Source organism: Lissotriton helveticus, chromosome 11, assembly GCF_964261635.1.
Source record: "Lissotriton helveticus chromosome 11, aLisHel1.1, whole genome shotgun sequence".
NCBI lineage: Eukaryota > Metazoa > Chordata > Amphibia > Caudata > Salamandridae > Lissotriton > Lissotriton helveticus.
The window spans coordinates 940,518,356-940,534,366 of NC_136072.1; the positions used below are offsets into that span (position 1 = coordinate 940,518,356).

Below are 16,011 nucleotides of genomic sequence, written 5' to 3' on the forward strand. Positions count from 1 at the left end.
AATGACAGGGAATAGTGGGGGGAGGTGGGAGGTCGGGGTATGTCGACTATTGATGACATGAATGTACTGTTGTTACTTAAGAAAAGGCAAATAAAAATGTTTCTAAAAAAAAAGACTGATTTGCAGATGGCCATGTCTGAACAGGGGTGGCTTGGTGAGCAAAATAACGATGGATTAAACCCAGATCTGTGACTGGGGGTGAATGTTTTGCCATTGTGCAACATTCCGTCCATCATCTTGTGTGTTTTGTAGTTTGGGTTGCTGCCATGCATTGTCATATGTGACCCAATTGCCTAGCAGCCAGGAGGATCATATCTTTGTCTCCCAAGTTCAGGAGCCAGGCCACCACCATTCTTGTGAGGGTCACCAGGCAGAGGGTGCTGCGCAGGCACCTGGTCAGCCCACTATCCACGTGAAAAAAGGGGGCAGTCCCATTAGAGCCACAGTGGTAGAGAGTCATGTCTCAAATAAAGCAGTGGGGTCTGTCCCCTCTAACCACTCTACAAAGCCAATTATGCAGAGGTTGCTGCAACTCAATTTCCCTTCTGCATCCTCTGCTCTGCTCTCCAGGAGGTGGACTGTGTTAGTAAACTCAGTTAACCAGCTAGCAAACTCTTTACTTGCGGGTTGGAGGGCTTGTATAGCTGATTCAGCCTATGTGACTCTTTTCAAATGCTTATTCTGGCCGTCTCATAGGAGGCCCAGCTCCACCACCACCATTTTGACCCTACCACCAAGATTACACCTGGTGTCCGTAATAGCAGTGAGGATTGTATCAAGCATTAATATGGCATAACTATCTTTTTATGTGCAAAGTTCTCCATCTACACTGTGGAATATCCACAGCTGTAAACCTGCTATTAAAATGCAGTTTTCTAAATTCCAAAACTAATGTAAACGTACATAAAAGTGTAAGTTTACCTTTGTAAATCAGGCCCTTAGTTTATTGTATATGAGATTGTCTGCAAAAACTATAAAAGCTGTGCACATTCTTAAAAATAGTGCAAAGTTCATCAAGCCTTTCAAAATGTTTTGAATGAGGGGAACCAGGTGTTCAGGATGTGCCTGAAGTTTAAAACGTCAGACTACCTTTAAGAGCCCATCTACTGTCTTCCTGTTTAACAGCATATACACTTCAAGGCACTATGCCTAATATGGTGCTCAGATCTGGCACATAGCAGAATGTAACCTGAAAGAACTTGAAGTCAAAACAGAGGATGTCCCCATGAGCTCCAAGCTGTCTTTATTCTGGCATTTACCTATATCAGTCAGTTTCTTCACCCAAGGCAATCGGCAGAGAGTGAAGGCAATGGAGCTTCCTATGTCCGGTGAGTAATTGTTAATGCCTCATCGGGCATTGTGTACTGGGGTCTGTACTCCTCCCCACCTAAATTTCTGCAAATCCGAAATGGTGGCCACAGCCAGGATGTGTCTTGTAGCCACATCCTGGCATGTGTGTGAGGCAAACTCAAGATGATGGACAGAGTGCTGAAACTTTTCAACCACTGACACCAAGTCACAGATCAGGGCTTAATCCATTGCTCTTTTGCTCACTATGCCATCCTAGTTTGGACCTGGCCATATGCAAATCAGTCTTGACCCTGTTCCTCATGGGAAAAGTCCAGTCCGAACTGCCAGGCCAGGCCCTCCCTGGAACAGAAACAAGCATTCTAGGACTGGTTTCAGGGTTTCACCCCTCATCAGCCAGGCTAGTTTGAATATACTGGCACAGTGAGCAAGAGACCCACGTCTGGCCACTTAGGGGGAACATGGCAAACACAACAAAATGAAGGACGGAATGCTGAAACTATTCAACAATTCACCCCCAGTCAAGGATCTGATTTTAATCCATTGTTATTTTGCTCACTATGCCACCCCAGTTTGGACCCTTTTTCTCATGGGAACATTCCAGAATGATCTGCCAGGCCAGGTCTTCCCGAAACAAGCATCCTGTGATCGGTTTTGGGGTATTAAGACAATGCATGTCCTAGGTGACAGCTGGGGTTCACTCAAGCAGCAGTTTCAGTAATGGGTATCCCCAGCAACAGTAACAAGTCTGGCAAGGTATAATGAAAGCAGCCCCATCTAGAGGACTTTTGCCAGATGCGTCTTCCATTTTCTAAAGAGCCTGATATGGAGACACCTGCCAAAATTACAATGATCTAGAGGCTGTTGTGGGCACCAATAGATCACTTACAGAAAAATATGAAAATCATTGAAAATAGGCTTGTGGCACTGTAGACTGGCAGGTTAATATCTTGCTGGGGTCGCGCAACGAAATTAGTTTTATTTATTTAATTGTTTACTTACCTCCGGTCATCCATATTCTGGTGTTTACTAACCCCCACCCTGCCCCTCCCCCGCCCGCCTCACTGCCCCACGGAACGCCCTCCATGGACCGCTACTGCCCTATAACACCCGTTCTCTTTTCCAGAGGGCCTCCTTTAGGAGACGCACTGAAAGTGTGTCCTCTAAGGGCACATCTGCCTTTCTGCCCACGGCCCTAATATGGCGTAGGCGCAGAGCCAAAGTGATTCCCTCATTTTCATGAGGCCAAACCCCCATGCAAATGAGGGAATGTCCTCTCATGATCGAGCTGGCTCTACAAGTGTCCCAGCGCTATCTGTATTACAGCAGTGGGAGCACAAGGGTCTGCAGCCCCTTCTGTTATACCATTGTGCCGTGTGGGCACACAAAGCAGGTGCACTTGTCCATTGCGCCCCCAGGGCACAATTGTTTTCTTCCAAAGCAGATCCCTTAGGTTGATTGGTATGAGCTTCAGTTGACATTGATGCAAAGCTTTTTATTTACATAATATATCATTGCCCACCAGAAGATCAAACTCAGTCATTACAGGAAATTAGTGAGATGGCTATGAGCGTCCTATATTTATGGAAGGGGACATTACTTTTTTACAGTTTTCAGAACGAGATGCTACTAAGGGGGCCAAACAACAGACTAGACCAAGAACAGGGTGATTATCATGACTTGTAAGTCTGATAATGGTTTAGTCGACACTTTGAGATAAGATTTCCTGACTTCTAAGAATGATATCTGTTTTTCTGAAAAGTTTAATTCCACTTTTGTATTAGACTTTGTTTCTGGTCTCACAGAACTTAGAAGAGGCTCATCAATTGTGGCAAACATCTTCTCCGACCATATACTTGTTAGTGTACAGTTTAATGTTGATTTTAGTACCACTTTGAAAACCAGGTTGTCTTTTAATAGGGCTTTATTATTGATTGAAGAGTGGGTGTCTACAACTACCTGATGTATAATCAGGATTTTTTGTAATTAACCAGGGAACTTCTGTACTCTCGATTGTTTGGGATATGTTCAAAACTTCTTGTAGGAGGCATGCTACCACATATTCGGCTAAATTAACAAGATAGAGGAAACATTTGTGCTCCTCTCTTCAAAAGGTGATTGAAACAGCGAGGGTTAGTGTGCAGACCTTTTGTTTTATAGCGAACCTACATTATTTGACACAGGCAAAGCAGAAATTAAGGGACTATTGCATTACGGCATAGATCTTAAATCAAAGAAGTAAATAAAGCGCTAATAATTATGAGGCGAATGAACATGTTGTGAAGCTCACCTCATAGGCTGCAAAATCTAAGGTCAAGAATAGTTTGAGAAAAGACTGACCCAGAGGCTAAATTGGCTTCTTGTGATCAAAGCTTCATACACCGTTTTTTTTAAAGATTACAAAACAATGTGTCAAAATCAAGATGAAATTCATATTGACTCAATTACTCAATAATTATAGGGGGTGTCGCTTCCTAAGCTCTTGGAAGAGAAAAGATCAAAGCTGGGTAAGACATTTTTAAAGTGTCTAGGAAGGGATGTGTGCACTTTGTCATTAGTGGTAATGGCAAAGTTGTGTGTGCAGTGTATGCGCAGCCTTGTCAATCTGCAGTGGCAGCTGGAAGACATTTTATCACTTTGTTACACGCAGAGTTGCAAAGCCAGTCCTGCAGCTCTTGTGCCTTGTCTTACATGCCCTATGTCAATGGATACTATATACTAGGGACTTATAAGTAAGTCATCACAGGTCAAATGAGGACACCCAATTAAACATACCATTTTGTACAGGAAAGAGCACTGTCACGGAGATCTGGATAGCAGGCCTCAGTGCATTCTCAAAGTCGAAAACTAGATAGTAGTCCAAAATGGGGCAAAAAGGTGGGGGAAACCTGCAAAAGGCCTGCTTACCCACATTTTTTTTTTTTTTACCAAATAGATCCATCTCAGCCAATACAAAGTAAGTTATTTAAGCAATTGATTATTTTTCTAAAAATAATATTGATGCTCCAATAAGTATGTTTGATGCTGAGTAAGCATTCAATCTGTTCTATTGGGTTTCATTGTTTAAACATTCTTGAAGCATATTTATTTCCAGCTCAATTGGTAAGCTTTTAAAAAATATTTATAAAGATCATGTTATTCGGTTTGGTCATATTAGGAATGAAATAGTCTTCTCAGTGGCAGAGCATAACAATATTTTTGTTTCATTGTCTATAGCTTCTTCGTTATTATTATAGAGGTGGACATCGAGAGACATTCCTTGTCTGGGACATTCGAAGATAGAATTGGATCATGTGGCATATTTTGAATCAGTTTATGCAAAAAGGAATAATCAAATAGATAAATATGGCAAGATTAAATTTTATAAATGTACTTTTGCTCTGTGTCACTTTATTTCATAATAAATGTGATTGATCGAGAGATATATTAATATATAAAGGTATTTTAAGCTGTTAGGATCAATTGTGTAATGAAGTTTTGGCATTATAATCTAAGTTTTGCTGAGGAAACTGGAGATTGAAGTTCATGATAATTGCTAGAACCTCTTTTTTAATGTATTTCCTTTTTATGTATGAATTTCTGACTAACTAATACAAATATTTTTTTTTAAAAAGGCTGAGGTCACAAGAATGACTTTTGATGTGCATTTAGTTCGATAATTATAGTTGCAAGTAAGTGAAAGGTCTTGAGTGCCATATGCATTTCCTATTAACATTCTTGAAAAGGTTAGCTGGAGTTGTTATATATCAACTCAGATATAAAACAGATATGCTAAGAAATATGCTGAGTTAAATTCTGCTTCAATTTGGCAATAAAATGTATTTAGTTAATCAATTCGCTCTTGCAGATTTACTTCTATGCAACTATTATTTTTACAAAAGCGGGAATTCCGGAACAGAACATCCCTTACGTCACAATTGGCACAGGAGCGTGTGAGTGCATTACTGCATTAACTTGTGTAAGTAAGTTGGACTGGTTGGTGCAGAAAATTAATTTGAGTGATTTTCTCAACATTTTTAAGATAGAGTAGAGAGTAAAAGGATATGGGAAAACTAAGTTAACAGGCGAGATGTTATATTTATAGCGATATTTGCAGTGAGCAGTAATTATTATCATGCCCACCAGATGTAGTAATTGTGTTTCTTAAATGTATGTGGGATTATGAGTCAATTTGCTTTACTACTTTGCTGACAGTTCATTTATATCTTAAGTCCTCCTAAAGTGCAATTCAGTATTTTTTGTTTTGTGAACTTTGCAATGATTTGTGGAAAAGGAAAAACAGTGTTATCCTTAGAAAGGACCTATGTTTTAAGATACCACAAAGTCAGGGAAAGGAAAAAATAAGGAAATTATTATTTTGCTGAAGTGTTCATCAAATATGAAGGCATTCTGACAGCTTTTGTAAAGCTAGTTAAATGGAAGCCTATACCATCAGGCAATTTGTTTAAACACACTACAACTGCACTTGGAAACAGAAATATGCACTCATTCAATCCAAGCGATATAAGACATGCCACAGACTAGTTTTAGAGAGCAAATCAATCATACAGATATAGTGGGGAAAGACTACCATGACATGCTTTTTCTGTTTCCCACTGCAACACATATATTTTGTATATATATCTTATTGAGTTCACATTTCTCTTTTATAAACAAATGCTGCATTTAGTATTATTTGGACTTGCACCACATATACTATTTGCTTCATTAGAATTTGCTAGCATATTTATATTTATTTGCAATTATTTATACATGTAGTCACATGATTTATAATGTCTTATACAATTAATTTATTCTTGTATTTGAAATATTTCAATGTGAGACCTGCCCTTTTCAAAATAATCACAAAAAGTGTATTTAAAAGCTTGGTACAGACAGGCAAATTGCAGAAAACAAAATGTTCTGCTTCTTGGGACACTTGATTTGAGCAAGCACATTTGTAACATCGTTCATGAAGGATACATGCAGGCACCTACTGAGGATGCCATAACTTATTAAGTACAGAGACAGACACTAACCTTCTCAATGCAGAACAATATGTCTGTTTCTCACTAATGTATGCAAGAGAGAAGTCACTTAAGAAACGCATACAGATCTTTTTGGTGTTAAGACAAGTTAACTTTGGGAAAGAAAGTAGGCATTGAAAAGCAGAGACTTACTCAATCTTTCCATGCAAAGAAATTCTGAAAATACCATTACATTGTTGTACTTATTTTCAATTCTTTATTTATTGATTATTTTCATTGCCACTCTTGTGTTTATTTTTATAGTTACCACTATACATATTATTTGAACTAAAATTGGACAATTATTTAAGGAATGTTTATTGATGTGTATTTTTGAGCGTGCCTACTCATGGTGAAATGAGGTTTTGGAACCTACTAACAACAAACACTCCTATGAGTCTCAAAATGCTGATCATTGCCCAGGACACACCCTCCTCATAATGCTCAAGTGGCTCTGGGTTACAGTCTACCAGGTTTCCTGTATCAAGTTGGTAAGTTGGCATTAAGGCTGCACTTTTGCCAGAGGTCCTATAAAACCTGATTCAAGGACGTATTTTGTATGAAAAGTACAACAATTGCATCAGCATGTAGCTCCCACAGTAAATGCAAAAAGTGGTTCAAATTGTGCTACATGATAATGTGAAAAGCAGTGCATGCTAATAAACTTCGTAAAGGTTTTTAAGAAATTGACAAAATAGGTTTTCCAAATTTGTTTTGGAAATATAAATGAATCATTACTGGGATTTATTTCACTTATTCTTCAAATGAAATAATACACATGGACTTTCAGCAGGACAATATTCTCACTAAGAAAACTTTTGCCAAATAATTTTGAAAGATGTGCAATTGGACAGGAACAGTATAATTTTTAAATTTAATGCGCAATCCTGAGAAAAGAGATACAACTCCAGACATCATAATAAAGAGCCAGAAATATACACTTCATTGTTGCTCAAAAAGCAATCAACATAATGACAAATTCATGTTCTGTAATCCCCTCAACCAGTGAGAAGGTAACAGACTATAGAGGATGTTACAAGCTTCTATCAAGATTATGAAGCAAGTCAACCATTGATGAATTATGGAAAGTGAGCCATATGTATTAAAAATGTATTATTTTTTCTCATTAGCAAACAAAATAGTTATTCTAAATTTTACAGGTTTTTGGGAATACACAGAATCTGAAAATGCAGACAATCTCTATGTCCAGCAATGGGTGCCAAGGGGATTGTTGCCCTATTTTTCAACCATTTGTTCTCCATAGGGAAAACATTTTTAATGTATATTTCCTCTGGAGGAGCTCTTTTTCTTGCATCTACAAGACAGAAGGATTCCCACCTAATAACCTCAAGATTGGGCATGGATATGAAAATGTTTTCTGAACACCCACAGAATATGTGTTTGTTTTTCATGGCCAGATCATACTTTTGCCCCATTTTTAACTACTTCCAGCATAAATAACCACATCGGAATACAGATTTTTGAACATCGGGAAACAAATTTCCTAAAAGATTTTGGACCCCTTCCCCTTTGTGAATGTATGCAAAAACTTTTTTAAGAGCAGGCAGTGGTCCAATTGTCCACTGCCTGCAATTGGAAATGAAAAGTGAACTATTCATTTTTTTTTCTAAATGCTATCTGTTTTCCTTTAAGGAAAACGGGCTGATTTAAAAAAAAAAAAAAAGATTGCTTTAATTAAAAGCAATCACAGACATGGTGGTCTGCTGACCCCAGCAGTGTTACCATCCATGAGATTTTAGCGATTCCTAGGGGGTCACAAATTGCAACCTACCTCATTACTATTAACGATGTAGGATGATTTGCAACCCCCTATGAATCGCTATATATAACTCTTGGAAGTTTCATACATTTGTAATAGCGATTACCTAATTGCGATTTGCTGAAAATCGAAATTAGGTACTCACTATTACAAATGGTCCTCTGACTTTGCAGAGGGAATCATGAATGTTGTTTTGTATTTACACATTCATATTTTTATTTTAAACCAGAAGTTGACCAATTGGGAAACTTTGTGAAACAGGATATTTAAGGTCACATTCTCAGTTGGTTGACAGGAGTAGTTTACCCTAGTGCATGGAATTACAGTATGTGATTTCTGGCTATCAGGCAAAACAGTGGAGAGGGGGTAATGAAGCTTAAAAGTATAGCGTAGGTTTCAAATTGGGTTAGTTAAGTATTTCATATTTCCTATCCACAATTCAACCAATATTGCCTTGGTTTCGGACCACATAGTGCTAACCTGAGGGGGGACACACCACACCATTAAATGCAGTTCAATAAGCTGTGCATCCTAGTCATGAGATTCATAATATTGCGGTCTATCTCCACTTTCATCTAAATACTAACTATATGGTCTGTCAATATCTAATAGGAGTAACAACAGACCACAATGTGTGATTTCACTGTAGCAACAGAGCTTGCACAGGATTCTTGTGCTGTCCAAGTAAGTTGATCAAGAGAGATGATCATGATCAGTGGATTCATGGCTGCATAAGGGTCTTGATAAATTGCACTATTTCTTTTGATTTTAGGGTATCTTAATTGAATATGCAGGAAGACGGATTCTCATTATTGGAGGATATATGCTGATGGCATTTTGGTGCATCATACTTACAGTCACACTGACATTTCAGGTTTGTAAACAAGTTTACCTACAAATCATTATCTGGCAATATGGCGAACTTAGAGTTCTTTAAAACTTTAAATTGTAAAGTACAGTATTACAGTGGTGTAACCGGTTGCCTAATGAAGAGGAACTTTGTTGACTAAAACCAATATGGGTTAGTGATGATTTCCTACTGTAGAATTTGATATTTTGTAGTGCTGTAAATGGAAGGCTATCACCAAACTAACTGATATTCATTATATTGATTGAGGAATTCAGAAAAAACAAGTCAGTCCTGCAGGAAATTAGGATCTGGAATTTTCTAGTAACACACAGATTTTTAACCCTGTACATTTATACCACATGCTATATTTCTTATGACTGAAAATGAATGCTTTAAAAAGCATCATAAGAGTGAAAGGTTATGTGAGTGCTCTAACTGTAGACTTAAGGATTTGATCCATTACAAATCGGAGATAAAAGTTAAACCTAAAGTTAAACCTAAAAATCGGGGATACACAAACTGTCTCTGACAAATTGCATATCTTAAATTTAAAAAAATTGGCAAATTCATAATTTATTCATCAAGATAAGCAGATGCAAATCAGTTATGTTGAAAACTGGGGTAGGGATTCTGACAGGACATGAACAATGATAGCACATTCAGAGTTATAAAGAAATGTGTTTGTTTGAAGAATTCACTTGTACATATTAGTATCAAACCTCTATACCAGCTGATGATCATATTTGCAAACCATTAAGTACGCAACACCAAGGCACATGCTAAATTATTCATGTTGATTATCACTGGTCATTTTTGGCTTTGTATTGAATCATGTTAATAAAAACACATTTAAAAAAAATGTCATATAAAAATGCATCTTATCTAACAAGAACATTTTATAAACAAGCAAAGTAGGATCCCATCTGCCCTCAACAAACTACACTGACTTCCTTGCTGGCCTGCATCACATTCAAGATCTGCTATATCATCTGCTGTGCCTTGTCCATCAAGCACAGGGCAACAGATGCTTTCATCTTTTGCACCACAAGAATCTAGACCTACGAGCTCCTATGGGTGTGACAGACAGCTACCCTCTTGCACTTCTTCAAGGAGCTGAAGTGTTTTCTCTTAAGACAACATCTCATCACTCCCTGCAACCCATGTAAATCCTCACCCCAATGTACTCCTCACCATTCTTTCTATCTCCGAATACTTGTCTCACTTTGAGCTGTGCTCTGAAACTTTGTAGCTAGAATTAGGCTAATTACATCTCACACATATTTAAACACATGCATACAATTCCTGTCAGTTACCCACCCCTCTGATTCATTACATTGATAGAAAATGTTCTGCACCTCAGTTGTTAGCATTGATTGATTAGCACTCTAGCCAAATTTGTTTGCACATTTAGGACCTGAATTAGAACTCTGTGGATGGGTTACACAGTCGCAACAGTGACAGATATCCTGTCCGCTGAAATATAAATCCCATTACATCTTATGGGATTTATATTTTGGCGGACGGGATATCCATCACTGTTGTGACGGAGTAACCGGTCCACTGAGTTCTAAATCAGGCCCATATTCCTACATGGTTCAATCATCATCAAATAGCTTTTATTTCATTATTTCAGTTAAAATAACCATAAAAAGCACAGTAGCATACAATGTAACAAATATAAAAAATTTACAAAAAAACATAAGATGTAACAAATTCAGTTCAATTGCTCATTTAGGTTGGTGTTATTTCTACATCAATATAAATAAAACTACTGAAACATTTAAAAAAAATATCTTTTGTTCATTCTATCATTTTAAACCTTCAGACCATTCATCTGAACTCCTGTTTGACCATGCTCCCTCTTTTTCTAAACTCCGTCTGACCGACAAAGAATATTGTTCTCATCAATCCAATAATTGAGTTTACTTAAGATCTGCTTTGAGTAAACTTTTTGAAAGGTATCTATTAGACTTATTGGCCTAAAATTGGCCGGATCTTGCTTGTTTTGCTTTTTATATATGGGCACAATTTCAGGCCCCTTCCATGTATTTGGCACTGGTGCTCCGGAAGCCGCTGCATTATATAGGAGATGCCCAGACTGCTACCTCATGCTTCAGAAGATCCCTAGATATTTGGTCGGGGCCCAGTGCCTTCCCAATTTCAATCGCGGCAAAAGCTTCAATGGTCTCACTTATGCTAAAATGTGAAACAGGTGTTGCATGTTGACTTGGTGAGGCCTGGGGAAGCCCAACTCTTGCCGAGTTTCTGGGGCCTTAGAATATAAATTGGTGAAGAGCCTGCTTCAAGTCCCGGGATCCAAATAATGCTCAGTATTAGTATAGCCATCTTCACTGCCATGTGCTATTATTTTCCAAAATACGGTGTGATATTTGCTTCTAGCCTTAATAATAAGATCATCCCAGTTTGCATCATCCCAGCTCTTTTTCGCTATGGCTAGTACTTTCTTGCATTTAGCCCTAGAGTGCCTTATCAGCTCCATAGGCCCGATTTACAAAAGTAATATGAGAAAAAATCCTAACTTTACGACTTTCGGTATTCACAAAGGGCTTTTAGGAGTAGTAAAGGTAGGGCTCCTAATTTTACTACTCCTAAAAAGTTAGGATTCCTTACTATACTACTGCTAAATGCCCTTTGTGAATACCGAAAGTCGTACAGTTAGGATTTTGCCTCAGATTACTTTTGTGAATCGGGCACCATATTTTTGGCCCTGAGACCTGCTGCTAATTTTCTCTTGGCTAACAAGCACTCTATATTATACCAAGGGTTATTAGATGATCCAATGTGTACACCTATGTTCGGAGATATTGTGTGGGGCTTAGTTAAGAAGCAGTTCATGTTCTCAACCAAGGATTGGTGGATTCGTACAATCGGTATATCAGTTTTGCATTTATCAACAAGAGGGAAAAGAGCAACCAAAAAGGCATTGTAAATGCCAATCAAGAAATCAGCTTAGTTAGCAATCTGAGGCCATCTGACTGTTCTACAGTTGGTGCCAAGCGTTGGTTGAAGAGACTTGTTTTTTATTCCAACTGCTCGTGCCTCAAATAGCCTCCATTTCACAGTCAAACACAATGGAAGGTGATCACTTTCCTCCCAATTGTACACTTTGAAATCAATTACATTACCTCAGTGTAAGAAACTTGCCAGGATATCATCAATTTTTGGCTTGGTGGAACCCCATTTTGAAAGTGTGGTTAAGTGGGCAATCAGAGTGGAGCCCATATTCAGCCACAAAATGGACCAGTTACATAGCAGCTACAGTGCAAGGTACAGGAATATCTGCATCCAAGATTGCAATGCCTCTAGCTAGATATTTAACCTCGAATACTGGTTCCATGCCCACTACATACTCAAATCTACAGTTAAAATCTCCACCAATAAAAAAACACAGCCTCTGGGATTAATGCATCAAGGACACCATCTAACAAAGCTATCGTTGGGAGCTCCGCAGTGGACCGTCTTGGCCTAATGTAAACATTACACAAATATATGTTTATGGTTACTTGCTCTTATCTTTAATCCTAGGATATCTAGTGAGATAATATTCATAACCTCTACAGTTATATTTAAGGCTATTTTGGTCCTTATGACCAATCCCCCAGAGAGCCTCCCTCTTTTGGAGAATACTGCAGTGACCTTAAGCCTCCTGTACCCCATCTTGTGATGGCCTAATCAACCCAGTTTCATGATTGCCCCATTTATTCCTGCCAATCTGGGTCATGCAATTTTAATTTTTAAAAGTAAAATATAATTTTTAATTCTGTGACTGCTGAACTCGTAATCCAGCCCAATATATTTATAGATGGGGTTATTAACTTTGCAATCCAACTAAATCATAAATATTAAGAAAAATTAAATTCAAGTTTCAAAATCAAAAATGTGATGGCTAATTGAAATTGGATATGGTAAAAGAGAGTAAATGCACAAGAGAAAATATAGGGGAAGAGGATAAAAACATAAAAAGAGAAAGAAGAGCAGATAATTAATATATTCACTCATAAATTGTCATTCCAATGTGAATAAGAAGAGCTGTGACATGTTAACTAATCATAAAAATAGTTAAAACTAAAATGGCAAAATATCTAGGAATCCCTGCAGTCTACACAACGATTTTTGGTTATGGGGGGCCACAACAAAACAATCTTATGAATAGAAAGAACATGAGCAGTTTAGTTTCACAATCAGATTAATTTGATATCAATACATGTATACACCTTGGCATGCAGGTATACATTTTGGAATTGTCTCTGCTGTCTCCATACAGGTTTTTATCTCGTCCCATACTTCTCCCTAATTGATTGTAGCCATAGTTGCCCTTTTCTTACATAATTGGGACCTTGGTGATATGAGAGGTATAGCAAGTGAGAGCAGCATGGGAAAGGTGAGATAATTTCAAAATAAACATTTCAAAATCACTAATGTCCCTTTCCTTGATCAGGTTACAATTCAATTAAAATAAGTATTGTCACATCTATATAAAATTAAAAGGGAACTACATTAGTATTGTTTCTCTAGCTTGTATGTCAAAATATAACTCTTAGTTATTTTTGCGATTACTGGTTACAACCAGCCTTTTTAGCAGACAGCTAGAAGTTAGTGTGGTGTACATTTCACTGAGATATTTTGTATAGTCTTCCAAAAGTGCTTCTTAAAATATGTGTTAGTAATTTATAAGGAGTTATTATTGTTTGCAAGCTTTACATGTTATAATTTCCAAAACCTTGACCTTTCCATTTATTGATCACTATTTGTGATCATGTTTACACATAAAATAAATGTTTACTAACCTTGAGATATAAGACACTGTACACTTTATGCTATTTTCATTGACCTGTGATTAATTCCATGTGTCTTTTCAGGATGCTTCTCCCTTGATACCGTACTTAAGCATGGCTGCTATATTTGCATTTATCCTGAGCTTTGGATTAGGACCAGGTATGTCTGTACAATGTCCCTACATAAGCTACTATTTAATAAATATTTTAGATGCAGCTTTTTTTTTTACTACAGCGATGCTGAAGAATTAAATAATATGTATATATGAGTAATGATAAGTTCTTATACCAATTCATATGACTGAATTATTTGACCTAAAATAAGATCAGATCATGTTTGAACAGAAGCACTAGGCTGACATTTTAGTCCTCATCTTAGATCAGTTGATTTTGTTTGTCCATCTCCATTACTTTTAAGAATAGATGTAACTGTTTTATCACAGCTATTTCTCTAAGGTCATGCCTGGAGGAGGTCGCCAGGTGGATGGAGCAAAATTGTCTAAGGTTGAATGCAGGGAAGACAGAGGTTATGATTTTGGGCAAATAACCCAACATCAAGTCAGACTCTTGGTGGTCTGAAACTATTTGACCTCTACCCAGCCCTAAGTCCAAGGTTAAATACTTGGCCATTTGGTTTCATCAGAAGTGGTAATTTGATAGTCAAATTAAAGTGCTGGCTGGAAAATGTTTTGGAATCCTTGGGGCCCTGAAATAAATACTGCATTTGCTCCCTAAAACAGCGAGGAAGGCGGTGGTCCAGGCATTGATTATCTCAAGGCTGAACTATTGTAATGTGTTGTACCTGGGGGTGTCACTGTCCCATATGATGCAACTCCAATGAGTACAGGATGCGGCAGCGCGTTTGCTGCTCAATCTCCCGAAATGCTTATCCTTGGACCCTCACAGGTAAAGATACACTGGCTTTCTATGAAGCAGAAGGTCATGTTTAAGGCGATGTACTATTGCTACAAAGCCCTGACAAACACAGGACCTCTGTAAATACAGCCTTTCATTGAACCCTACACTGCTCTGATGAATCTTAATCCTCAGGGACTAGTATGATCTGCATTCTGAAAATGAGAAGAGTGCTCCTTGATGGCAGCCCCTTTAGCTTTCTGGCATCGCATCTGTAGAACTCGCTCCCCCGACAGGCCCCCAGGAACTTAAAAAAAAAGATAAAAACATTTATGTGAGTGTGTAACTTGGGGGACCTTGGACTGTAGCACTGGGACACTTCTTCTAAGAGGCGATGCTATTTATAAGTTGCATTATTACTAATTTTACTGTGTGAGTCAGTATGTTTTAAAGTTGCTTAATAGATTGCATCATAGTAGTGATGAATTAAAAAGGAGTTGTTCTCCTTTATGCCATTACTCATTTCATATATAATTGTTGTCATGGTCATTGAATTCTTGAATTCTTAAGACATTCTACGGTGATGTCAGTGGAACTCCCATCTTTAATATTGTGAAAGAATAGTTTTTGTAACAATACTACAATGCACGTGCAACTAGAAAAAACAGAATCAAAGGCACCTGATAGATTACTTTTTACTCTGCCTGACTTTTGACTGCTGTCTGACAATACAAAATTTATTGATGGTGACACCCCAAGAAATTCTCTAGCTCAATATGTACATAAGAAATTACCATCTGCGTATCCAAAACAGCTAACAATTTCCCAATTATGTTACATGCAGAGGTCCTGAAAATTATGTGAAACACTCATCAGAGAATACATTGTTGCCATGCCACTAAAAGACAGGACGTTTGTAAAAGTAATTCCAAGCTCATACTCATTGAGAGAGTTTGTAATTACCTCCCTTTCCCTTGCCACCTCTTGCTTTGCTGAACCTCGTCATTGTGCTGCTGCCAGTATTTCCCCCAATAATTACGTGATGCAATATATGCTGAGTATCAATTTGTTTCATAGAGCCCCATTTCCTAGATGGGTGCAAACACTTTTCAGTAACCCAGACTTTATTTAAGCGTTAAAAGTCTCTTTACATGCAAGATTGCAAGTTGCCTTTTTCATTACTGGCATGGCCTAGCAATGCCTTTCTCAAAACACCTGCCTGCCAATGCATTGTTTCTATTAATTTTGAATGAGATCGATCTACTTTTAAAAATTACATAAACACACCACAGACTAGGCTACTACGAGAAAATTAACTTCTATCTTGTATAATGGTACTCTTGTAGCACATATCTTCTTGATAATATTGTATTTTCAGTACCCCATTTTTTTATGTGACATGGGAAATAGTAGATT

General features: G+C 37.8%; 1 protein-coding gene across 2 annotated transcripts in view; it reads left to right on the top strand.

Moving 5' to 3' along the window:
• The window catches only part of LOC144792327 (solute carrier family 2, facilitated glucose transporter member 11-like), a 591,893-nt gene that overhangs the window by 550,453 nt on the left and 25,429 nt on the right, over nt 1–16,011 (top strand). For both annotated transcript variants that reach the window (XM_078667282.1, XM_078667283.1), the window contains 3 exons: nt 5,156–5,266; nt 8,867–8,968; nt 13,825–13,900. In XM_078667282.1, the coding sequence (XP_078523408.1) occupies nt 5,156–5,266; nt 8,867–8,968; nt 13,825–13,900 (289 nt within the window). The remainder of the gene's footprint in view (nt 1–5,155; nt 5,267–8,866; nt 8,969–13,824; nt 13,901–16,011) is intronic.